This window comes from Buteo buteo, chromosome 3, assembly GCF_964188355.1.
Source record: "Buteo buteo chromosome 3, bButBut1.hap1.1, whole genome shotgun sequence".
In the NCBI taxonomy this organism is placed as follows: domain Eukaryota; kingdom Metazoa; phylum Chordata; class Aves; order Accipitriformes; family Accipitridae; genus Buteo; species Buteo buteo.
Window position 1 is genome coordinate 72621250 of NC_134173.1, and position 26751 is coordinate 72648000.

General features: G+C 41.5%; 1 protein-coding gene across 1 annotated transcript in view; it reads right to left on the reverse strand.

The window, feature by feature from the left end:
• The window catches only part of FAM135B (family with sequence similarity 135 member B), a 214094-nt gene that overhangs the window by 108342 nt on the left and 79001 nt on the right, over nt 1-26751 (reverse strand). Inside the window, exon 3 of the mRNA XM_075024404.1 lies at nt 7499-7578. Coding sequence (XP_074880505.1) covers nt 7499-7578 — 80 coding nt within the window. The remainder of the gene's footprint in view (nt 1-7498; nt 7579-26751) is intronic.

The window sequence follows — 26751 nt, forward strand, 5'->3', positions numbered from 1 at the left end:
GCAAAGACAGCACTTTCCAGACACAAACTCTTTCAATGCATCATCATTTTCCTATTTAAATGTTTGAAGAGACCTGTTTTAGTTTTGAAATATTATGTTTAGCATATTTATATTTGGAATAAATGCAGATATTATATTTAGGATAAATAATATCTAAAGGAGACACCATTATTTTTAAATTGCTTGATCAAAAAGTTCAGAATGTTTTCTCCCTCAGCATGACTTCTGATTAAAGCTGCACATTTCTGAGATGAATCCTTTATCTTAACCTTGCCTTTTGACATTTTGAATAAGTCTCATGGAAAGAATTACATAAAACTACCTTTCTACCCATACATAGATTCAGTGATGATAAAAAGCAAGATGTCCTATCAATTTCCTTGTATGAAAGATCCTAACATAAATGCAGTTTCTTATCGCTGTATTGCTCTATAAACTGAGGTTCATTTCTCAGACATGCTGAAATGTGAGATGATAGAATAGCTGACCCGCTTAGGAGGAGCAGAAAGTTTTGTCTTTGCTTTCTTAAATACTTAATGGTTTGTTAAAGCGAATAGAATCTATGCTTCTTGTAATGTTTATTTCTGTTTCTAAAGTCATTACCAGTTCCCCAAGAGCCTTGTTCAGTTAGAGAATTCACATCTGAAAATAATTCTGTGCTTCAGAAACTTAGGTGAGCAAATATTCTTTTGTTGTGTCACCTGCGTAGCTGACACTCCATGTATTTATTCCAAATATTAATTCAGATGAGAAAATACCCTGAGTAAAGTATGGGACATCAGAATAGGGCACCGCATAAGTTTTTCATCAGTGCAGAGCAGCAGGAAACTGTTGTATAGATGCAATTTACCTACTGAGTTAGTGTAAATGACTATTCAATGTTTAGAGCCGTGGTGGATTTTAAAGAACTTGCAAGACTGAACCTTACATTAGACTGAAGGCAGCAAGGATCACTGTGTGGGGAAATCAGAGACATGTAAGTAAACTTGGAAGGGAAGAGAGCTCTGTGAAGGTCCAATTCACACCAGTGGTAGGTCTGAAAAAGCTGTATGGCCTATTTAACCGCAGAGCTGAAGTTCATTCTTGGTCTCAAGCAGCAGAAATACTGTGTTGGCTCTCCCAATCTGAACAACTGGATTCTGTTTCTGCCAGACCTTCAGGTGGCTACTGATGATGAAGTTTTGTGTCTCAAACTCACTACCTGGGGAAGAAACTTGTGGCATGTGTTGGTGCTTACAGACCCTTCCTAGTTCTGACTTTTTCCACTGACCAGGTCTCAGTTTTGGGTTGGGGTGCTCTTCAGCGTCTCCAAGACTGTGGCCTAAGCCACTGCCATCTACAAGATCTGCCCCAGCTTGTGGCGGGGGGAAGGGAGGCTGTCCTGCATAGTTCAGGGTCTGCAAAGGAAAATCTCCCAGCCACAAATACATCTTTTCACCTTCTGTCCTTTAAGCCATTTATGAAAGGCCTTGACTGGAAGAGGATTGAGACATGCACACAGAAGTAGTGTGTCAGTCAGAGATATCTTTGGTTTACTCCTTTTCATCTTTTTTTTTATTTCTTTCTACTTTTCTCTTGGAATATCATGGAATTAGGTCTGTTGAGATTGTGGATTAACAATTCCTAAAATGTCTGATCATCTCTTATGATCCCTCAGCTAATGAGGTTCTTTAAGACAACTCATCCCCAAAGTAACTTCTCTCACAGTAAGGTCCCCTCTAGATATAATTTGTATTTGTCAGGTATGCTTTATTTTATATATAAAATACATATTTATTTTCAGATTAATTTAATAAGATTTGAAAGCAAAACCATGTGTTTGTAAAAGCATGAATCTCTCCCCGCTTTTCTCATGCTTCAAAAGCCGTAAGCTTATCTTCACTTAACGGAGGTAGAAATTACCTTTCAAAAAGTTACTGAAACTAATGACTGCAATTTCATACTGTTCCACAAGTCATGGTGTTGCTTCTTCTTGCTCTAATGAGCAACTAACTGCAAATACTTGTTTTGACTGCATTAAGAAGCCATTTACAAGAAAAGATTTTTCTTTAATAATCAAAGTAGAATTCCCTCACCAGGAACTTCTTTGAGATATCCAAATACTAATAAAGAGATTAGAATCACTAATTGCTTAGTATAAATGGGACAAACAGTTCATTAAGGAGCATATCAGAAACATAAATAACCCTTCAAATTAGGTCTTAGGTACAAGGTAGTCACAGATCAACATTTAAATTATAGGAAAGGGCATTCAGTGTGGGTGATCATGAACTTGTATCGCACAATGCAGACAAAGGTTACAGTGATGTTCTTCATTTTCTGATACTCTCTCCTACTTTCCTTTTTGCATATCACAACTTAAATCATGCTAATTTTTTCTTGTCACCTAATGTCAGTTATTCCATTTTATGAGAAAGCATCAAACTGTGTATACATGAAACATCTCTACATCACCAAAGAGTTAATGTGTAACGGCAGTGACAGCTACTTTTTCTCGACTTGTCTGGAACAAATATTGCATCTTATCTCCCCTGCCTTATATGAGACAGATGAAGAAAGAACCACATTCCTTGGCTGTCTTTGGCTTTCTGCATGCTTAGACAATAACCTAATTTAACTGAATAAAATTAGGTGGAACACTGCTACCATCTAATAAATATTAGCCTAGCAGGTAATAATTTTTCTTAAATACTTTATATTACTTGCAATTAGATTTTCAGGCCAAGTTTTCAAAAATAATTGTGTATTTGAAAAGTTTTGAAAATTGGCAATGTAGTACTTCTGGATGGGAAAAACAAAGGAAATCTGGACACAAATCAAAGTCCTAAGTAATTTCTTTAGTTATATGCTATACAAAATAATTTTTTTCTTAATGTTCACCCACCAAAAATATTTCCTTGGCCAGTAAGGTAAACAGCTAGGCAAGCTGGTAGGCAAGCAGCTATCCATGGTTGCAGCATATGAGAATGAGGCATAGTGGGTCTAAGAACAGAACTTATTAAAAACCTGACTACAACTTTCACTGATGAAGAATAATTCTCTCTCAAAATAATAATGCATCCAGGTGGTGTGTAGACTACTGCAAAACAGTGCAGATGAAATTAAAATTTATACTTTTCCTGAGATTTGGCTTAACTGGTATCTTCAACAATGTAATTCATCAACATATTCTTCATAGGCAATAATGCTGCTAAGATTTACCCCACGCATACCATCTTCCTAAATAATCCTTACCTATACTGTTTTTCTGGCCTCCACCATTCTCCACGCTTTCAGGTAGAACAGGAAATCAAGATAAAACAGCTAATCCTAACTGGTTTTGACCAATGTTATTTCTCCCAGTGTTTTGACCAATGATCTTGTGTGCTTATGGGTAAACTTTAAAATAGAAATGCTTTAAAGATATGGTTTTTAGGTAAGCTCCTGCAGTTTTTCATCTTGTATGTATATAGCCTGGAAATCACTGAATGCACATTCCTAACTTCTGTGTATCCTTGTCCCAGAATTTATAAGGTAGCCTAAAAAATTATAGAATACACTTAGTGGATCATAAAACAACTCAGCCAAGGAACTAATTATACAAATGTGCTACTGTGAGATGGCATATTCACTTTCCCCATTCCTTTAGCTGTTTGTTCTTGAGTCATGCAGATTCAGCCCACTGTATGGTACAGGTGGACACCATCACGTGGCAGCTTTAACAAGACATGCTACTGAAAAGCACCAGAAGCAAAAGCCCCATAAATCCACTCAGAAAGGCATTTCTAGAGTTTAGCTTTAAGATATGTCTGCATTTGCTCAGCCCTGCAGAACTGATGCTGAGGCCAATGAAGTATGTGCTGTTATGAGCTGTGCAAGAAAAAGCAGAGAGAGTAATTTGTTCTTTATAAGCCAGAAGCAGGCTGCATCAGTCATGATATCTGTTCAGAGACAGGAAGTTAAATTTCACAGGGGTTGAAAACCTGCATGAGAACAACTAAAGACGGTGCACAACAAGCCTTGTTCCCTCTCTCCTTTTCATTGCTGAAAAAGTCACCAGCCACCAGTCTTCTCTTGTCTCTAAGGAAACCGACCTTGCTAAAAATGCTTGGGAGTATGAATGAAATGTATGTATTTTTATGAATATATATATGTGCATATGTATATATGCTACATGGCTTATTTATGCTTATACAGCCTGACTCAATACAAGCTAATGTGCAGCCTTGATGACCTAAGTGACTAAACCACAGGAGCTACTGGGCTCCAGCACAGCTCTTCTTTGCTTCAACTGGGGCACATAGCCCATTCTCTTCCCACAGTGTAGACAGGATGCGGCCAATATGTGGACCATGTAGTAGGTCATCAAGGGTTCCTGTACAACCTGTCAGCCCTGTGCCATGGATGGAGTCCTTGCTGTTCAGATTTGGCTGGCAACCACCAAAGGAATGCCCAATACAGGCTTAAGCTTCCCCTCTGCTGAATTCTTGAAAACTACTTATTTTTTGGCCTCTGTTGCTGAAAACATCTAGTGGGAAGCAAACAATCAATGCTGTGAGTTCCCATGGTTTGATTGTAAATCCTGCAAAATTTAATAAAAATAAAAGGCCACATGCATTGGAAGATAAATACTACCTCTAATTTATCTTGTATATTTACATATTTTATATATTTTATTACTGCATATATTCACAGATTTTACTTTATAAATTTACATAATTGTTTTCAAAATATATTCTCAGTTCCCATAGATCCTATGAACCTGATAAGGAAAAGATTAAAAATATTTCCTTTAAATCAAACTCATGTATCATCCCACCTATTTTGCATTCATTCTTGGTGAGCTAGGAGTTTATTCACTATTTTATAACGACCTTGTTTTGTTGTAATACTACTTTAATAGGAGCGTCTTATTGAAACATGCACAGTAATTTAATTAGTCCAATCCCAGCTATCCCCACACTGAGAGAGATCAGAGGCATGAGAACAAAAAGAACATTATGGCCTGTTTGCCTTTAAGTTCAGTCCCATTAAACGACGCTCTCTCGCAGACCTAGGAAATCAATTAGGAAGTACTTGCAAAGATAGCCAAGGAAAAACTGTTTAAAGCCTTAACAGCTTAAATACCCCCTGTCTTGATGTTAGCCCTATAAAGCTATTAGACTCCAGTCTGGATTGCATTAGCACTATGGAAGCCAGCTGCTAATTCTGTAACCACACTGCCTGCCTCGCCTCTCTCCTGGCCATGCTTTTACATGAATTGTTTCTAGCAGAGGTGAAAAAAGATGGGACGCTGAAGATGTATCACTCAGAAGAAAATACTAATTTGAATAAAAAGTAAATATAGAAAATAGTTCAGTTTCTTCCTTAAATAACATAGCCATCGCTGGTTCAATGCAGAATAGGAGTAGTTTGGGGGTTTTGTTGTTTGTTGTTGAGGGGGTTTTGCCCTTAGAAAGCAAAATTCTAGCGATCTTTATACTAAGAGTATTTCATTAGTTCAAGATTAACTATGGCAGAAACTACTGTAATTTGAGGACATTTTCAGAGAGCAAAGGAAGTCCAGGGGATTCTGGATATGCCAGGGGCAAATTATATTGGAACATGATGAAAAGTAATTTTCTTTCTTCCTTGGAGATTTTTCATACTAAGAAGTTTTCCAAACCTTTATTTATTTATTTATTTCTCAAATAAATTCCTTTATTCAATTTTTGAGTTTCAGAATTGTTTTTCAGGTGATTTCTTCACATTTTTGTATAACTGTTTTCATTTTATACAAATACAATTTGTCTAATAATTTTGAATTTTAATGTATCTTAGTTAATTGAACCAGACTTCCAAACTGAAAAATACTTTTTTACTTAGAGAAAAGAAAACTTTTAATCCACAAAAGAATAACTGGAATATTTTCAAATATAAAAAGTAAAAAAAGCCAGAATGTGATATCCAAGCTCAGGAACTCAATAATCCTGCACTCACATTTTTTTATTCCTCTCTGCATGACACTATGTGAAAAAGACTCTATAAGTTATCCTCTAAAAGCTATTGTTAACACAACAGCTTTTGAGCATTGGGTTTGCGTGGCAAGGTTTTGGTAGCGGGGGGGCTACAGGGGTGACTAGAAGCTGCTAGAAGCTTCCCCTACATCTGACAGAGCCAATGCCAGTCAGCTCCAAGATGGACAGGCCGCTGGCCAAGGCCAAGCCCATCAGCAACGGTGGTAGCATCTGTGGTATAACAGATTTAAGAAGGGGGAAGAAAAACTGCTGTGGAACAGCAGCTGGAGAGAAGAGTGAGAATACGTGAGAGGAACAACCCTGCAGACCCCCAGGTCAGTGCAGAAGGAGGGGAGGAGATGCTCCAGGCGCCGGAGCAGAGATTCCCCTGCAGCCCATGGGGAAGACCCTGGTGAGTCAGGCTGTCCCCCTGCAGGGACATGGAGGTCCATGGGGGAGCAGATCTCCACCTGCAGCCCGGGGAGGACCCCACACCGGAGCAGGGGGATGTGTCCGCAGGAGGCTATGACCTGGTGGGAAGCCCACACTGGAGCAGGCTCCTGGCAGGACCTGTGACCCCGTGGAGAGAGGAGCCCACGCTGGAGCAGGTTTTCTGGCAGGACTTGTGACCCTGTGGGGGACCCATTCTGGAGCAGTCTGCTCCTGAAGGACTGTAGCCCGGGGAAGGGACCCACACTGGAGCAGCTCTTGAAGAACTTTAGCCCATGGGAATGACTCACATTGGAGAAGTTTATGGAGGACTGTGTCCCATGGGAGGGACCCCACGCTGCAGCAGGGGAAGAGTGTGAGGAGTCCTGCCCCTGAAGAGGATGGAGCAGGAGACACAATGTGTGATGAACTAACTGCAACCCTCATTCCCCATCCCACTGCTGTGCTCAGGGAGAGGAGGTAGAGAAGTCGGGAGTGAAGTTGGGTCAGTGAAGAAGGGATAGGTGGGGCAAAGGTGTTTTAAGATTTGGTTTTATTTCTTATTATCCTACTCTGATTTGATTGGTAATAAACTAAAATGATTTCCCCAAGTTGAGTCTGTTTTGCCTGTGACGGCAGTTGCTGAGTGATCTCCCTGTCCTTATCTTGACCCACGAGCCTTTCATTATATTTTCTTTTCCCTGTCCAGCTGAGGAGGGGGAGTGATAAAGCAGCTTGATGGGCACCTGGTGTCCAGCCAGGGTCAACCCACTACACACTGAAACAATTTTAATCCAGAAATCGCCTCTAGTACACCAAGTCTTTCCATTGTCAGCAAGGAAAGCCACATATAAGAGAGACTGCTTGCAGATAAGACGGTGAGAATTTCCTCTGCTTTTCTGACAGACACAAGTACCAAAACTCAAATTCAACTCAGCCCAAACCCATAACACAACAGAGAGCTGAACAGCCACTGATCATTAGGGAAATTCAGGTTTGGATTCAAATCCAGGCTCACACGTTTCCCACACACACTCTCCTCCTCCATGCTGGCCCACCTCCAGTCATGTCACATCCCTCTGGGACATGCTTACCTGTCTGTCCTGCAATCGTAGCGAACAGCCTGTGGGGAATCCTGGATGGGATCTTCAGTCCCACTCTTATCTGGTAATACCTGGGGAGAAAGAATTAAAAATGACATAATGTTAGATAGGTGACCCCTTGATCCAGCCTAAAATTCTTTAAGAACACATCCTGGGCATCCACACTCAAACAGAAGTGCTGAAGAGAACAGGCATGCTCAGAAGCAGTGAGTCTTTTCTTCTGCTTTTTAGTTCTAACTAAAGTGGGTTTATACTGATTTTAATCAGGCCCATCCTATTTTACAGCAGGCAGAGGGGACACAATGGCCTGATGTGTGACAAATGAGGAAAGATTGCGAAGAGCTCTTGGCTTCTTTTAGGGAAAAGAGACATAGAGAAATATCTATGCTAAAAGGCAGTGAGATCAGACAAGGAGTGACAAAAATTTAATACAAAACAGAAACAGGAAACTTCTATGGGAAGACAACAAATGTGATAATCTCACATCTAGGAAAATTAAATTTATACATAGTGAATATCATTCCGCTGCTCCATGTTGAGGCTACCATATCACAAAAATGTTAGCGTTAATCATATCTAAACCAGCTGTATTCTGGTTATTTGCTATCCCGTAGGTGATCACTATGTTAGATGAAGGAAGACAGAAGAAAAAAAACATCAGCAATTTCACTGGCTTAAGTTACACATGGTGCAGGTTACTTTAGAAAGTTTGCAAATATGAGCTCAGTCTAAACAGAGGAAAAAAAACCCTCATCCCAGTCTTCCCTCATCACCATTTTCATGAATGAGGAATAAAAGTCAGTGTACGGTACAGTACCTAATCCACTACGTTGTAGCTCAGGATACCTCCACCTGTTTGCAGATCTCCCACTGACCTGCTGTAACACTCCCTTTCTCTGTGTTTTCCCTCCTATCCTTTGTTTGGTTTATTTGTTTACAAATTCCTCATATCTCACAAGTGCTTGCAGATATTTTCAGCCTGATTTTTGTCTAAGACCCTAAATATAGAAATAAAGGTTAAATTATAACTGTAAAGGTCTACCCAGTCCCTAAAGACATTATGACACTTAGCAGAATTATTTCCTCAGAAGAATATAACCATATCTGGAAATGAACAGTTAAAACACCTAGTTTTCTGTGAACTGCTGTATAAACAACAGCACATACAGGTTACACTTACCAATAAAATCTTTGCTAGGGGTGTAATAGTAGATAAACCAGACCTGTCTGAGCTTGACTGGGAATAAAAAAAAAAACACTTCACAGGCAATTGTGTCATGGTCCTTCACAGCTGAAAGCTCACATTACCCTACCTGTTCCAACTCGCAGATCCTTGCCAACTTGGATATGGTTCCAGCACAACCTTTGAGAATTTTAGGTATCTGTTTTAGGCAAGAAATTGGGCATGAAAATTCTCCACCTACATTTGAGTTTTCAGAAAAGAAAGTAAAAGAAGCTCAGATTCTAAATACACACAGTATCTAGTTAAAAATAACAGCAACCAAATCTAAATTGCCTGATGTTTCTCTCCCTGACACTGTCCTTGTGCTATGGTAGGAGTTTTTAATTAACACTATTGCTTCTGATTTCTTCCAGACCAAGTGCAAGAATTATGCCTTAAGTCACTTTGTATTTTCATTAAAATTACATGCAATACAATTTTTTAAGTGACAAAAATACCCTATTTGGACTACTCATGCAGTCTAATCATTTCCAAATAACAGCAATGTGGTATTAAAGGAGGATTGCCACAGTAGAGTAACGGGACACTCCTCAGTGTGCAGATATTAATATTTTACTACGTGTCCATTCCACTAGAGTTATTTCTAAGAATAACATCACATAAGTATTTGGCTACCTCTTTTAGATTTGTGCTGCTTAAGATTGCGGTGGGTTATCTTTGACTTTGGGCCAAATTCCCACCCAGATGCTCTCTCACTCCCCCTCATCAACAGGACAGAGGGAGAAAGTAGGATGAAAAATAGGATAAGATAAAGACAGGGACATCACTAACCAGTTACTGTTACAGACAAACAGACTGAACAGAGGGAAAATTAATTTAATTTATTCACAATTGGGTAGTAAGAAATAAAACCAAACATTAAAACAACACGTCCCCCCACCCCATCCTAGGCTCAGCTTCACTCTTTCTGACTCCTCTCCTCCCAAGCAGCTCAGGGGGATGGGGATGGGAGTTACAGTCAGACCATAAAAGCCCCTCTCTGCTGCTCCATCCTCTTCACACATTCGCTGCTCCACTGTGGAGCCTTCCACAGGCTGCAGTTCCTTTAGGAAATATCCAACTGGCTACCTATTGCCACGCTATGGTAACATCTGCCTTCCCTCATCATGTGTCTCATGTTCAGAAGCATCTCAAGGAGCCCTAAATACTTTCATCAGAAAACTGTTTTCCAGTGGCTTGACTGGTTCTCTAGATTAAGTCACCTGAAGCTGAGAAGACTATACGTAGGTGCCTGAGGTGCCAGTTTCAATGGCCATGTAGTCAAAACTCTCAGTAGACTTAGGGACATTCAGCTCCTAAGAGAGGATGCTGGGCAGACCTTGGCTTCACTCATCGTCTGGACTAGAACTGCTGACTACTATATAGCCTTGGATATCAAAAACATGTGAAGATATGTCAGTACTGGTGACTTCATAACAAGCTTATTTCCACCCTTTATTATTTCCTTTGCAAAATCGGCATAAAAGAGCTAGGTCTTCATCATATTTTAGCCTTTCCCTGTTCATCCCCTTAATTTTGGCAAATTAATTTGAATGTCAGAGATACTCTAGAAGTCATAAATAGACATCTTCCCACATACCCACCAAGTCCAACTGCTGAAAACAAAAACTGCATAGAAAAGTCATAGAAACCTAAGGATCTCTCAGATTAAGGTTAAACTCTAAGGTTAAATGTCCAGATGTAAAGCAAAGCTGGAGACTAACAAGATCTACAATATTAAGGAATGCAGCCAAAAATGCCACTCATTTTGTAGGTGACCAAACATGTTCTCATTCTTAATAAAATGTATGATACTAATCAGTTACTAATAAAAGATTTATTGCAGATTGATTGGCACGTGATACCAAAAGGTCTGGCCTCTTGATAATGCAATGGCGTAAAACAATTCTGGTATAAACCATCATGGAACTAGATACATTCTTCCTAAAGAAAGACTTTAGGGAATGGTCCCATGCCCAGAAGACACAAAAGGTTTCTGAACATCCTGTTGTTTCCAGATCTGTGCAATTGTGCATATTTATGCATTTCAGTGGTCAATTAGATTAATGGCAGAGAAGGACAGCAATGTAGAGGACTGTGAGAGACTGAAAGAGTTAATGTCTCAAACATTGTGGTGGGGCAAGTTCTGCGTAACAATGAACCACAGGACAGCAGGATACGGAGGGCCTGCTGGAGGATGCACAATTCCTGTTCTGATACGCTGAGCAGGGCAGCTCACCATAGATGGCCAAAGATCGAACAACAGTCATACCTGCAGGGAGGGAGAAGTTACTCCTTAAATGACCCCCAAGCCCACTGACCCATTTCCCAAAGGTTCTGAAAGCACAAAGTGCAGGTGACGCCTAATTAGCCTAATGAGTTTGAGTGCCCACCTGAAGGAAGTGCAAGGACATTATAAAAGGACATGAATTGAAGCCTCACATGTACACATCCTCCAGAACTGAACCTCTAGACTGGCAGAACCAACGCTAGACCCAGGACTGGTGAAATCTTCCTCTTCTTTCTCTCTCTCTCTTTTTTCTCTCTCTCTCTCCATAATCCCTACATCTCATCCCTTTAAGACATAAAACAGTTGACTAAGTCTGGGACTAGGAGTGGATCTAGCTGCCCCCAGGCTCCTGTCTGAGAAGATGTCTAGAAATCAAGGGGGTCCACTCTGGACCTTGTGACACAATGGGAGAGCTGTCCTTTTTTTCCCTGAAGCAATCCCCAAATAAGCAAGGCTTGTAGTATATGTTTGGTGACATATGGTTAGCACACGTTATACGGTTTACTGACCTAGTTTCATGTGAATTCTTGTTGTGAGCGAATAAAAGTTGAGTTTTGTGTGTTAAAGGATCCCTGGTGTCATTTCATCTTAATCTTGACCTGGGAGTCGGCGAACCTGAGTCGTCATCCTGAGAAATTGGGACGTGACAGAGGACCTGAGATCGAAGTCCCCCAACACCCCAGTGACATTCATAGAAATTAACACACAGGGCAGTGAAAGTGTTAAAGGCTCAAACCCAAAGATTAAATTAAAAATTAAATAGAAATAGAAATGCTCACATTTTATCAGTTTATTCCTTTTAAAATGGAATAGTTTTCCTGAAAATCTTTGAGAACAAGTCATTTTTCAATGAAAGTTTCAGGCAAAGTGTTAACAACAGCTCCAAAGGAGGTTATAAATATCATAAGCAGAATATGAGCAAAGAACAGCTTCACCTCAGGTGGCCAGAAAAAGCTAAAGACATCTCATTTGAGTTTCACCAGACCTCTTGTTGTCCAGTTAAAATAAACAACCTCCATACAGGAAACTGAATAAAACCCATTACCTGGGGTTTTTTTCTGTTTTTAAGCCACATATCTATATTTAAATCATAAGACAGGCAAATACTATCCATTCTTTCTCAGAGCTTCCTTTGAGTCTTTGCAGGCAGGGAGGAATTGCCAAACAGGGACTTTATGCCTAAGCAAAAACATAAAAATGAAGGTTCCTGCTCCCACACTGTGAAGATGGATGCTACTTCATAATAGTTTGTTCATTGTGAGGAAGGTTTTCCTGATCAAAATACAGGCCACTGCAAGATGCAGTCTGATACATTTTCTTCAGCAGCAAACACAGATAAATATCTCCACCTCCCCACCCCACTGTGCTACACAGCTTTTGGTCATGCCAGTACCAGTAATAATGAGACCAAGATGTAAAACAGAACCACATTAATGCGAGCACAAATAACAAGTAAAACACTCTTTTTGTCAAAACCTCTACAAAAATCCACACTGTTGTATGACTGAATACTGTGCTCAGTCTCTGCTAACAGGGCGGTAGATGAAAAATGGTTTCGACCTACTAAGACCACTCATTCTGTTTCAGTGAGGTGCCGTCTGAACTAGAAACGGCATAAATCATGCTGAGAAGCAACAGGTATAGCTGACCATACAGTGTTTCTGGTTTTCCTCAGAATGAAGCAAACCATCTCCAGCTGGCTCTAATAGTCGCATCGGGAAGTGGCCTCATAGGCTGGTCATCCTACCAGCCTCTTCCAATCCACTCAGGCAAAAGAGGGATCAGTTTAGTGGCCTGAGCTCTGCTAGAGTCTACATGACCTGTTCTCAGCTGAGTGGAACATTCGCTGTGTGGACACTGCAGCAGCAGAGCCTTGAGTGTTGGTTGCTATCTGGGTGGAGGCAATTGCACAGACGTGGCTTCTCTCTCTTTGTGCAAGTAGCTGCTGCCTCCATTTAAAGCTTGGGAAAAATCCTACAGACAAGGGCTTTATTTCTACCCAGCTGAGTGAACCTCTCTAAAATGATGAGAGCCATAAACAGAAAAACTACAAAGAATAGGAACAGGACCTGGAGGTCAAAATCTATACCTAAACCTGGAAAATCAGGCTGAGGTAAACACTGCAAAAGCCACCAAAATAGTTACAGGAGGTCCTCCACCACATATGTGCAGGAAAGGACTGCCTGATAGTGACATGGGGCTGACAGTAATGATAAATCATACTGCCTCCAAAAATAACAAGCTGTTTTGTCCTCCTGCTTACTTTTTTTTTTTTTAATGAAGAGCACAGGTAGGAAGACTAAAGGGAGGGAGTACAAAGCTTTGAAATAGATCACAGCCGAGGTGCCAAAATCAAAGAATTCAGCATGCTTAGTGAAGATGAAGCTGGAGAACCTTGGCCGAAGTGGCACGTGAGCTGGACACTTGGTAATACAGGTTTACAACAAATGCAAGGAATCCATAATGGTACAGAAGGGCCGGTGATGAGCAGAAGCTAAACAATAATTTTGCAAAGGGGCTTGTCATGACCCGGGCTGGACAGACCAGGGAGTCGTGTTCAATTCAGAATTCCCTCGGGATAAATTAAGGTGAAACTACACCAAACGATCAGTTAAAGATTTTACTCATGACAGGAGCAAACTGAACTTGGAAGGTGTAACAGCAGGTGGCGGGGTGTCTCACAGCAGGAATTGGCATGAGACTACCTCAGTAAATGGTGTAACCCATGGTAAGCGTATACAGCAATTCAGGGAAAGAGGAGATCCCTCCCGTTGGGTCAGGAGGTTCAGAGCAGACCCCCTTGCTTTCTGGACTCCTTCTCAGAGAAGGGCCCAGGGGTGGCTGGATCCACTCCTAGTCCCAGACTTGGTCAATGGTTTTGTGTCTTAAAGGGATGAGGTGTAGGGATTATGGAAAAGGAACAAGAAAGAAAGAGCAAAAGAGAAAGATATCACCGTTTCTGGGTCCAGCGTGGGTCCAGTCAGCCGAGGGGTCCAGTTCCCAAGGGGGGGCACACCTGGGGCTTCAGTTCGTGCCCTTTTATGGTCCTTGCCCCTTCTTCAGGTGGGCGCTCAAACTCACTGGGCTAATTAGGTGTCACAATCAGTTTGTAAGCCTTTGGGCTTGGGGCGTCATTTGGGGAGTAACTTCCCTTTCCCTGCAGACGTGATTTTTGGCCACGCATGCTGAGCTGCCCTGCTCAGCATTATCAGACCAGGGAGCTGTGCACCCTCCTGCACGCCCTCCCCCTCCTGTTGCCAATGGGTGCTGATCCACTTCTTTTCATCTGTGGTTCCTTGCTAGGCAGAGTTCCTTGTTATGAAAAGTTCATCTTTAAGCAGAACTTGCCCCACCACAGTGTTTGAGACATTAACTCTCTCAGTCTCTCACAGGGCTGAATTGGACATCACTACGGGTCCCTGAGAGAGGCCCCAGAAATACAAAAGGCTTTACAGTAGATGTTGAAGGAAAGAATAATTAGGAAATAAATGAGAAATTGCAATACAATTCCTGGTTTACTACAATTAGGTTAGCTCTGGCTCATTAGAGTTAGGCTAAGTAGTACACTCTTTGAGTAAACAGCTGGTTGTGGGTTGGTTTTTTTTTTCAAGACAAGAGCAGTACAGAAAAGATTATTTAGACTTCAGTAAAGTAGGGAGACCACAGAAAATCTCCAGCTAATGTGGAAGAGATGCTGTGTAAGGGAAGATCAGGAAATAGCAAGCTGATTTTAAGAAAAGAACTAAAGGAACTTGGCATACTTAACTCAGCAAAACACAGAGCAATCAGATCCCCTCTCCATCTATAAATACATTGGGAGGAAAAACATCAGGAAGGAAGAAGAAGAGTGAGGTACAAGAAAGTACAACATTGGCACAAGAACAACCACATATAAACTGCCCATGAATAAATGCAATTTAGACATATGAAGTTGTAGCTGGCAAAGGATTAAGACTGTGAAACAACCTTGTAACAGAAGCAGGAATGAAAAAGCCAATTTGCTTTTAGGGGAAGCGCAGTAAATTTCCAGATGATTTATAGGACATGGATCCTTCTTATTTGCAGGACAGTGCATACCACTCCAAGTCCCTCCTCTCTTGCGAGACAGACTGCATGGGGCACCCTAGTAGCAATAAATTTGCCATCACCACCTTCACTGACCATTTGTGAATTGCTCATCTTTACAATTAAATAGATAATTTGAATACTCACTTTGTTTTCCTATGCCCAGACACATGTTAATCCCTGATGACCTGTACTGACTCACCTAGCATGCTGACGTTAAAGCCTCCCTCAGGAGCCTGACTCCAGAAACAGATGTGTTGGGTGGCACTGCCTCCCCTTGCCTCCCCCTTCAAGAGGCAAAGCTACTGACACCTTTGAGTCTCTTGGCACTGTGGTGGTCAGACCTCCTCTCAGGAGCACGTAAATCACTCTCAGATGTTAAGTGCTCACTTAATGATCAGGCAGGGTGCAGAGGGTTGGGGTTTTTTTGCTGTCTTTGTTAATTATTACATTGCACTCAAATGCACAGGAGAAATAATTAATTTTAGGAGAATAAAATGTTTTAGCTTCAGATAATTCATTGTGCCTTCTCTAGCAATCTAACCATACCACAGGGCAGTACCTAACCCCAAAGGATTTACATCAAAACTAACAGAGACAAGTCAAGGGAGGAGGCTGGTACCAGCCCTGTTACTGACACTTTGGACTCCATCCTTCCCTTGCTTCCTCCTCTCAGATCAATGCCAGAGCATCTCAGCTCTCATCTAGTCCTACCAGTTGCTGCCTACTTGTCTTCCCCTGTCATTGACTGGTAATGGCATTGTAAACCCCAAGTTAAGAAGGGATAAGTAGTTTGAGAGAAGCAATTTGTTGGATAATATTGATCCATCACGCTACCAAACCAGATCACTCCCACCAAGACAGACCAGACTTCTCCTCCCTGATCATTTCCGCAGCATGAAAATCAAAAAGATTGGCTCAGTAACACTGTCGTAGGAGCCAGACAAGTTCAAAACTCCATAGCTTCCACCTGCTTTGAATTATACCTGAACAGCTCCAAGGCTTTCATCTCAAGTTAGGCTATATTTTAATAAACAACCCTTAAGCTCATACACACTGCAAACAGACTAGCTGTATGCTGAGCCTGATCAGTCAGCCTGGAGTTTCTGTTGCTCCACAGACCACTGTTGGAGTTGCCCTCCGGCAGCCCCTGTCAGCAAAACTTCTCTGTTGAACTACTGCTGCCAGTGAGCTGAGGCAGCACACTGTTCTGGAAGTCGGTGAGGAAAAGCTTTACAGGCAAGGAAAAAGACAGATTTCTTCATGAAACAGCATGAGAAGAGACCTCAAATCTCTACGCAAGACGTAACTTCATTGGCCATAAGAAAGGGTTTTCAGCTGGAAAAAAAATGACATTCCCTCTCTGGAAACATTAACAGACCTTTCTGTCCTGCACTGATGATCCCCAGAAGAGGATTCCCAAGTATGTTACCATCTGAGAGCTGCCTGCTACATATTCCAGAAGTTTATGCAGGACAGAGGAAACATCTGTGATCATCCAGGCTGATTCCCAGAAAAACACAGTAATCAATATTCAGTCAAACACACTATCATTTCCTATGCAGACACTGCGGGCTGAAACTTAAAAAAAAAAAAAAGCCTCCCATCCAGTTAGCTTCATGCTGAAAAAGTGAAAAGTGAAAAGCAATACCTGTCTTGAAGGTATAGGGAGAAAGCCTGGGTAAAAGAGGCAAGAAGACCACTATTTCTCCTTTCACTTCAGTGAAAAAAATCAGAGGCATAGCCATAAAAAATTCTGTGACTTTGCATCAAAAAACAGAGGGTTTTCCTTGCTTGTGGTGATATTGCCTTAGGTTACATATCTAACAGAGTCAATAATATTTCACAGGTCTATAAAGTGCATGAGTCAAACAGCAGTGCACTGTATGAATCCATCCCCTGATCCTTTACTGGCTGTTTTGTATGTAACTATTTTGGTGGGTTCTTTGGCTATTCAAACAGAAGAACATGGGAGAAGGTGATAATTTTACACCTCAGATTGAAGACAGACAGATAAATTAGCCTATGGAGCATATAAGAAAAATGATTACATTACTGTATAAGCAAGTACAGTGTGCAATACCCCTGTGCATGAGGAAGCCCTACAATACAACCACAAATGTTTCAGACAAACTGTCTGATCCCTTTCTACTGAAGAACAGCCAGTGTCAATGGTTCACCAACATCTGCACACAAGCAGTCTGTCCGCAAATTTTCCCTTCATGACCACCCACCAAACTGTAACAGCACAGTGCTCATAGCGGCTGTAGACGGTGCTGACTGGGAAAACACGTATCAGTACAGAACAATGCTTATAAAACACATATTAATCACTGATACAGTTCATTTATAAGCTTTTATGATGTATTGTGTGCCCATGCCCAGGCGCTGGCAGTGTGGCTGCAGGGCGGCCTGTGTGAGGAGAGGCCGGGGCTGCCCCGTGCCGGACACAGCTGGTCCCAGCTGGCTCGGAGCGGTGGCTGTGGAGAGCCCGGGCGGGAGCAGGTTGTCCCTGAAGGACTGCAGCCCGGGGAAGGGCCCGCGCTGGAGCAGGGAGACGTGGGAGGAGGGAGGAGCGGGTGAGAGGGGATGGGGGGGACCCACCGCAACCCCCGGCACCAGCCCCTGTGCCACTTGGCAGGAGCAAGGAGGTAGAGGAGCTGGGAATGAAGGAATAAGGTTGAGATTGGGAAAAAGGCAGGGAGAGGAGTTAGGAGTGAAAGAGTATGGCTGGCTGTGCCTTGGAAAAAGGAGTGGGTGGGGGGAAAGTGTTTTAGTCTTTGTTTCTTAGCATCCTACTCCATTTTTAAATATCAGTAAATTAATTTTCTCTAAATCAAGTCTATTTTGCCTGTGGTAATAACTGGTAAGTGATCTCCCCGTCTTTATCTTGACACAAGAGGTTTTTTTGTCTTTTCTCCCCCTGTCCTGCTGAGGCAGGGAAGTGAGAGAGAGGCTGGTTGGGATCTAGCAGCTGGCCCAGGTCAACCCACAACACCCAGGTCCACCTTCAGGTGTGCATTCTCTGACTGAAGCTGAGTGATGCTGGAAGTCCTATGGTTTTCCTGCATCTTTAACTGCAAGTTCAGCTGTGATATCTCCTAATTTTTACTGATCAAATTATCTTTATATTTTTCTATTTGGTCTAATAAGGCTGCAATCTCTATCTTTTGTCACAAGTGCTTCCTGTTCTGCCTCTAACTGTTCCTTTAGCACTTGATCAGAACTGCCTTCTGTAGGTATGCTATGCCTTGTATCATCCAATTTAAACTGTAGAGCAGACATCGGAATCAGGTTATTGTACTGGTGCTGTTGTAATCTTTCTTCATTTTTGTAAATTCTGTTTCCACTTTCTTAATTTTTTGTAGCTGTTTTTCCAACTAGCTTACAGTCTTCAAGACCTCAGTACCTCTGTACCTCTGTTCTCAGTTCTTGTGTGTGCCACCAGTTTCTCTATTTCTTTGTCACAAGCCGTAAATTCTTGATGGTTTTGCTCCTTTTCTAATAAAAACTTATTGTATTCATCCATCTCCTGCTTTATTTCTGCTTGCAAAAATTCTACCTTGTATTCTCTAAGCATTCCAGAAGTCTGTGATGTTACTTTAAGTTTTAACTGTTCTCCAAGCTCCTTAATTTCTTGCATTCCATTAATTTTCCTTTCTATAGCTTACTTATGCATGAATTGCCACTGGTTTTCAAGCTGTTTTTCAAGGACTGGAATTTGCTTGTTTAGATATACAGGCTCCAATTATTACTTAGCCAAGTCCTGATTACTATGCAGTTGGTCTTCATGCTCTACATCCTATTTTTTCATTTGAAAGGGCAAGCTCAAGCAGTCCTTTCCTGCCAGACACTGAAGCTCTAATTTATCCTTTGCTAAAAATTCCACTTCCAGTCCTAGAAAGTATTCATAACACGAGCCAAGGGGTTGCATTATTTCTTTTACATTTTTTGTGACATATCACTTTCTTTTTATTGTCTTATGGAGTTGTACAGGATATGTGAAACATCAAAAAACTAATGCTCTGTACAAAAACTGTACAGCTTTTCTCCATGCCCTAATCATGAAACACTGAAAAGTGTCCACATTTCATAGCTAGTGTTTGTTTCTGATTCTATACTGAGATCTTTAGTCTTTTAGAATAGGAAATGCTGCTTTTTTTTTTATTTCATTATTTGTTACATGTATGACACAGTCATGTCTTAATCTGTATTTACATCTCATAGGAGGTACCCTCATAAATAAGGCTGTCTCTCTGAATTAAGAACCTCATTTTGAGAAGAGCTGAACCATTGCAACCCCATTCTCTTTAACAGGAGAAAATAGAGTTGTAATGAGTTCTAGGATTCAGGCTCCAAAAGAGAACAGGATGAAATTCCTCTCTCAAACCCACCTGAGACATCTTAGGAAATGGCTGTCAGAGTTCAATGTGTGTCTGGACAATGCTCTTAGTCATATGATTTAGTTTTAGGTAGTTCTGCAAGGAGCAGGGAGTTGGACTCAATGGTCCTTATGGGTTCCTTCCAACTTGAGGTATACTATGCTTTTGTGAATTGAATGCAAAAAATATACTCTCCTTGAAAATACCCAACAGGAACAAATAAAGCTTAATTTCAGCAGAAACCACTGAAACAGTGTCTTTGTACTTCTGAGATAAATTTCTGTTTTCTGACAAGTACCTTAGGAATTTAGCTGGACCCAGATAGAAATGCTGAATTCTCAGAATTTATGATGCGTGGCTGTTTTGAATTCCTCTTTGCTCTGGTACTGATCTGCCATCGCTGGGCTCAGTTTTATGCAGCTCCACATTGCCCTTGGGAAGTGCGTTGTGTGCTATTGCCAGACGCTTCAACCTTGTATCTGCTGATGCACCTGAGCAGAACGGAGACCTGATGGGTTGGGTCAGTGATGTGAAGCAGGGACAGTAACACTAAATATCTATGGGGAAAAGAGGCAGCAGTGGGTGTGGATTCCTTCTGGGCTCCCCTAAATGTCAGGCCTTGGTGGGAGGCACTGTCGAATTGCAGTATGGTAACACGTATCCTCTCCTTTCCTTGTTCTGCCAGCCAGCTAGCAATGACTGAAACTGAGTCCTGTGACGGTAGATCAGTAGCAGAGCAATGGTTGGCTGGGATCACGGACCAGGAGACTGTACTGAAGTTGTGAGAGATACAGCCATAGGCATGGGACAAATCAAGTCTTTTGCTGAGACCATGCAACTTGACCTATCTGCATGACTTTCTTCCATCATAGGAAGTGTGCAACTTGTATGAGACTTCCAAATATTTGAGCTGACCAATACAGTGACAGCAGAGTTTAGGGATCTGCTGGATGGACTAAGTGTCGCAACTTGTCCCAGGATCATGATTCACTGTGTCAGATCACGCTGCATCTTCACTTTGATTATGTCCCCAAACTTCCTTCTTTTGGAAGCTAGTTCAGAGTCAATGGCTAGAAGATACTCAGGTTTTGTGTTCATTTGGGATTGGACAACTACCAGGCTGTGAATGAATTGAAAATCTCTCCTTGGTCTGCTGGGGTACACATACCTATTATGTCCCCATTCAGTTTGCATCTCTGTTTCAAGGTCACTTTGTCTTTCAATCTTCTGGGAAATTCTGAGATATGAAAAAATCTGTAAAATTTTTAAAGCAGTGGCCTCCAAGAAGCCATTTCCTTGCTATCATTTTTTGTTGTCTCCTGTTTCCAGGAGTGAGATACAAAACCTAAAAAAATTTAGCGTAAATAACCACATCTCCAAACCTGTTTATCCATTTCAGTCTACAAGCATTACAGAAACACTTTAGAACTCTCATGAGACACCATATTTGTCTTATTCTAGTAAAAAAGATATAATATAAAAGCTTGAAACAAGAAAGAAAAACAATGACCTTCAGGAATACTCAGCTCATTTTATATCTATAAAATGATTGCTACAGAGTGCCTCTTGTTTCACCCAGGTCAGTTAAGGGTTACTTATCTCTTTGAGATTATCACAGTGTAACGTTCTCCAGGTGCTTCAGTTAGAAGAGCACAAAATTTCTTGATCTCTAGCTGTTCATATAATGCAAGACCAAATTGAAAAAGGTTACTACTTGACTGTGAGACTAAATTAAGCTATGTTTTCAAGGTTTCTTACTGCCTTTGAGACAAGGATATAAGTACTCATATACTTATTGGGGTCCTAATTTTTCTGCCCTTTCCGTCTCTTTTCCAACAGTAAAGCACATTTCTTTCATTTTACTCTGCTGTTCACCATTCTACTGCCCACCCTCTTCACCCCTACTTTACTATGCTCTCTGAAAGGGAAGTAAAGGGCAAATTGCTTTAAGAGTATGGATATGGGACCAATTGAAAGGCAGCATTGCTATCCTGATGAGCGTAAAACGGCAAGAGCCCCTGAGGTGAGCATAAAAGGAGATGTAAAGAGTGCTGGTTGGTATAATTGTCAGAGAGCTGCAGGGATGTAAGGGCTGGAGCTTTTATGGCCTGTAGGACTGCAAGTTTCTGCAGAGAAGAGATGTTCTGATGAAGTCTACATGAAGCTAGAAGTATAAAAATGATCAAGGTTGTGACTTACCTGGATCCAAATGAAAGCGTTGCCTCAAAAGCATCAAGTGCCAAGTGTAGGCTCTGATTCAGTAATGCACTGAAATGTGGGAGCTCTCCTGTTAAGACTAGTGCTCGTTTGCCAAAAGTTGTTTATATCTTTTCCACGTTGTACCCAGAGCACTCAGCTCTTGAGAGCTTCCAGCCCTAAATCCTGGACTGTAGACATATCTATGTTTGATTCTGGGACATGCTGAGCACTTTAAGAAGATGCTGAGAACCCTTGCATACCGTTTGCTTGGGTGAGAATGAATCACACCAAGTACCTCTCAGGTCTGCAGAACTGCACTGCATTTGTTGTTAAAACAGGATTTTCTGTCAGAATAAAAAATAAAAAGGAGGGCTGCCATACATCTAGAATTTAATTATTTCCTCTTATTGAATGAACTCCCTTTGTCATGCTTCCTTGTGTCTGCATGCTACTATCTCCTTGTATGTGAGAAGTTTGTTTTCATTAGACCCACTATGCCTTCTAGCTAGAGACAAGGGCTACTTACTGTACTGCAAGGAGGGTATGGACTGCCTTCCAATTACACTATTAATTTTAGATCTACCTTCATCAAAAGTTAAAGAGCTTGAGAATAAAACTGGGGTGAGAATTGTAGCAACTTGATGTGATAAATGGCTGCGGAGTCTGGATTGGAGTGCTGCAGTTGTGTTTGACTAACTTGCTGTCATGCCCTGCCAGACCAGCAGTGGTTATCGTGGAGGAAGCTGCCAGACAGTCCTGTCACCTTGTTCAATGTTTGTGTAAGACTGAGCTTTGAGGCCTGAGGAAAGCCTTCCTCTTGCCACCTCCAATGACTTCCAAAGTGAGGGTAAGGTTCCCTGGGCTTTTAGAGGTGTTTCTCCTACTGCCAGAAAGGTGAGAAGGAAATGCTGGTGGTGAGAATGGTGATGGCTGCTGTGAACAACCACCTACCAGCTACTGGTAGTTCCTGTGCCACACACTCTCACTCTTCTTTTCTGGGGCTCTTCCATACACTGCCAGGAGCCTGTGGTAAAGCTAAGTCAGAAAGGCTTCTTGAAATAGCATTTAACTGAGAAAATGTCTGTATCGGTGTTTGTAGATGTGTGCAGGTTCTTAGGAAACATCACACAAGTGAAATGTTTTGCAATAAACTTGCAATTTAGGTTCAAAGTTTACATTTGAGTTGTGTGGGGTTTTTGAGCACTTCAGAATGCAACAGAATAAGAATGATTTTCCATTTTTTAATTTAATAGTATGTTTAAAATAATTAAGAAGAGCTTTATGATAATCCACCTTGTATACTTTTCTGAGTCAGTTTACTTCCAGCTCCTGTAACAATGCATTTAGAGATCAAAATGTCCCTGTTTGTATGTGATTCTTCATGGTGTAGTGAAAAATCTTTGGCAGCAAAATGAAATATTCTGCCCTTGTATGTAAAGAAAAATATTTTTGTAATTGCAAACGTTGTGTATCTGTGGTGGGTTTACCTTGGCTAAGGGCCAAACTCCCACCCAGCTGTTCACTCACTCCTCCTCGTCAACAGGACAGGGGGGTAAAATAGAATGAAAAAGCTCATAGGTTGAGATAAGGACAGGAAGATCACTTACCAGTTACCATCATGGGCAAAACAGATTCAATTTGGGGAAAATTAATTTAATTTATTGCCAATTAAAATACATTTCAGTAGTAAGAAAATAAGACAAACATTAAAACAATACCTGCTCCCTGCCCTTTTCCTAGGCCTTTGGCTTGACCCTGAGGGAAAGGAGGAGCAATAAAGAAGGATGTCTCCCTTCCCATCCACTTTCCCCATTCCCACCTTCGCCCCTTCCCTCCCAACTCATGTCCCCCGTGAGGGGTGGCGCAGCGGCTGGGGATTGCAGCTGTGACCAAATCAGTGCACCCCAAGGAAATCATCCTTCTCCTCCTCCCTTTCTCCTTATTTTCCTCATTTTTACTTTCTGCATCAGGTGTTCTTTCCTACTCTTTCTTAGGAAATGGGTCATCTCTATTTCTACCCACTCACTCCACAAAAATAAAACTAATTGCTAAGTCTGGGATCTTACCCAAATTTACCTATTTTTCTCACTTAACTCTCAGCAGCACTGAAGGGACTTTTCCCTCTCTTCCAAGAAGGATGAATACCCTCTTCTAAAAGTACACTTGGTGCTGGCACAGGTCTGATGGCTCTAGAGATGGAAATCCCATTTTCTGCAGAATGGATTCAGCACTAAGAACTGCATCGCAACCTCTCTTCACAATGTTTTTGTCAATATGAGTCCTCTCTCCTTTACAGAAAATCTGTACAGGGAGGTGAAAAGAGTTTTCACTCCTAACTGCATCATGAATCTGTACCCTCTACTAAAGCTCTGACCTCATTTTTGAGCTAATCCTAAAAATATTAATATTAATCATGTAAGGAATTACAATAACTTGTGTTTCAGAGATTTTCTGCCAGGAGAAATTTTTCACAGAACACAAAATTGAACCAGAGCAGTTCTGAATAACACAGCAGCAGAGACAACTGATGTGTCCACCTAAGCTGCCACCAAATCCTGGAAGTGCCAAGAGTTTGTAGCCACTTAGCCTTACACCAGTAAAGTCTCCAAGTTGGTTGCTAATCTGTTCTTGGTATGAGAAGGACTTATTTCTGAAACAGCTAGAAGTGAAACCCACACTTATCTTCCATCAGGATCCACAAATCAAATACTTTTCATACAGTCAAAGAATCATAGAATAGCCTAGGATGGAAGGGACATCAAAAGATCACCCAGCTCAGCCTTTCATGGGAAAGGGAGCCTGAATGAAATTATCTAGCAGACTGTCCAATCACATCTTGAAACGCTCCAGCAATGGGGACTCTACCATGTCCCTATGGAAGTTGTTCCAGTGAATGATTGTTCTCACTGTAAGAATTTTCTTTCTTATACAGGGAAGAAACCTTTTCTGGTGTAAATTGTACCCATTGCCTGTTGTTTTCTCCATGTGGCTCCTTGAGAAGAGAGAGCCTCTGTCCTCCTTGTAGCAGCCCTTTAAGTACTGGAATACTGTGATGAGGTGTCCCCTGAGCCTGCTCTTCTCCAGGGAGAAAAGACCTAACTCCTTCAGTCGTTCCTCATAGGTCAGGTTCTCCAGCCCTGCTTTGATTACCTTCATGGCCCTTCTTTGCACCCCCTCCAGTCTGTCCATGTCTTTCTTGAATTGTGGGAATCAGAACTGGACACAGTACTCCAGCTGTGGCCTGACAAGTGCTGAGCAGGGTGGGTGGGTCACATCTCTATCTCTGCTAGTAATGTTCCAATGGATGCATCCCAAGATCCACTTTGCTTTTGCTGCTGCAGTGGTACACTGCTAACTCCTGTTTAGCTGGTTGTTCCAGCCTGTCCAGGTCTCTCTGTAAGATGGCTCTCCCTTCTGATGTGTCCACTTCCCCTCCCAGCTTGGTGTCATTAGCAAACTTGGTGAGGGTGCTGTCAATCTGATCATTTATGGAGAAGTTGAATAAGTGTGGGGCCCAGTATGAATCCCTGGGGGACCCCACTTGTGACAGGATGCCTGCCTGAGTAAAAACCATTGATCACCACCCTCTGAGTGCTGCCTGTTATCCAATTTCCTACTCACCTTGCAGACCACCCGTCCAGTCTCTATCTTGCCAGTTTGTCTAGGCAGAGACTGTGGGAAACAGTGTTGAACACTTTGCTGAAGTTCAGTATCACATCTGCTCAGTCAAGGTCTGTGCAGACTCCTTCCAGAGGAGAGAGCGCTGCTATACTTTTCTGCAGTTTTTCTGTAACCTAAGTCAAACCATAGCTAGGTCCAGTTCCCTCCCATGTCTGAGATCATCTGCATCTTTTATCTTTTCTGTGCTTATCCATATGGTATTGTTTTCATTCCTGCTGAGGCTGTTCCTGTTTTCATCGAATAAAAATATCAATTGGATCTCAAATCATCATTGTATATTAGGCAGTAGCAGAAGCAAGAATAAAAACTGAGGACTCCTCTGACATAAGTGAATTCACTGTGATGGAGCTACACATTCTTATTTCTCTAACCGTTTAACCTGTTTCAGAATACAGTGACTCACCTATCTTGTTCTGTCCATTCACTGGGTATCAGATTTGTAAATTCCACTCTGGAAAGTGAAGCACCTAAACATTCAGTCTGATAACACCATCAGAATCAAGCCGCTCTGGATCTGGATTTTCATGCCAGCATTTAAGATACTAATGGCAGATATGTGAAATCTTTTATCAAACATATGAGATCCTGCAAAGGGAGCCAGGACTCCTCAAACCCCTATCACAGGCAAGTCTAAAAAGAATCTCAGACAGTGCCTGAATCTGTAAACTTGGTGTTTCATTATAGTGGAATAAATGTTAATTTCAACCAGATAATAATTCTGGCAGCAGCCTAATCTTAAGAGTATGGATAGACATTGATGAAGTAATCCTAATCTGTTTATTCTTTCTCTCTCCAACCAAATCAATTGGCCACCTACCTTAGAGAATTGAAGCCTCACTGGCTCCCTTTAATTGTTTCCCTACCATCATTAATCTTTGCCAGAACTTTCAGCGTATTGTGTACCTTGCTGGTACAGAGCTAGGAGAGAAACTTGTAAAATATAGGATGCCATCCGATACCAGGCTAATCTTTGGATTGGACCATCCTAAAAGAACAGTGTCTATCGGCAGGTAACAAAAAGGCTTGACCATCAACTAAGTTCTGCAAAGTCGAGAAGCAGTGCAATAGGTCAAGAATAACCCAGCATTGCTTTCAAGGAGAGAAGCATTAGAAGCTGACAACAGGGGAAAATGTTAATGACTTCTTACTGACAAGAAGATATAATAGAAAGGAAAAATTTCAGCCATCAGCTGAAAAACCATGGAAGTAATCTAGGTGCTACAAAAGTTTGAGTGAGATAACAGAATTTCTCTCATTGTTCATCACAAATTATGGCAATGTTAACACAGGAAAGCAGAGTTAGCATGTAGGACATAAAACTTTTGATATGATGATGCATATAGGGCTGTAGACAACAAACCTTGCAAGAGGAAACTATTTTCACACTGAAATACAATATTCTCTT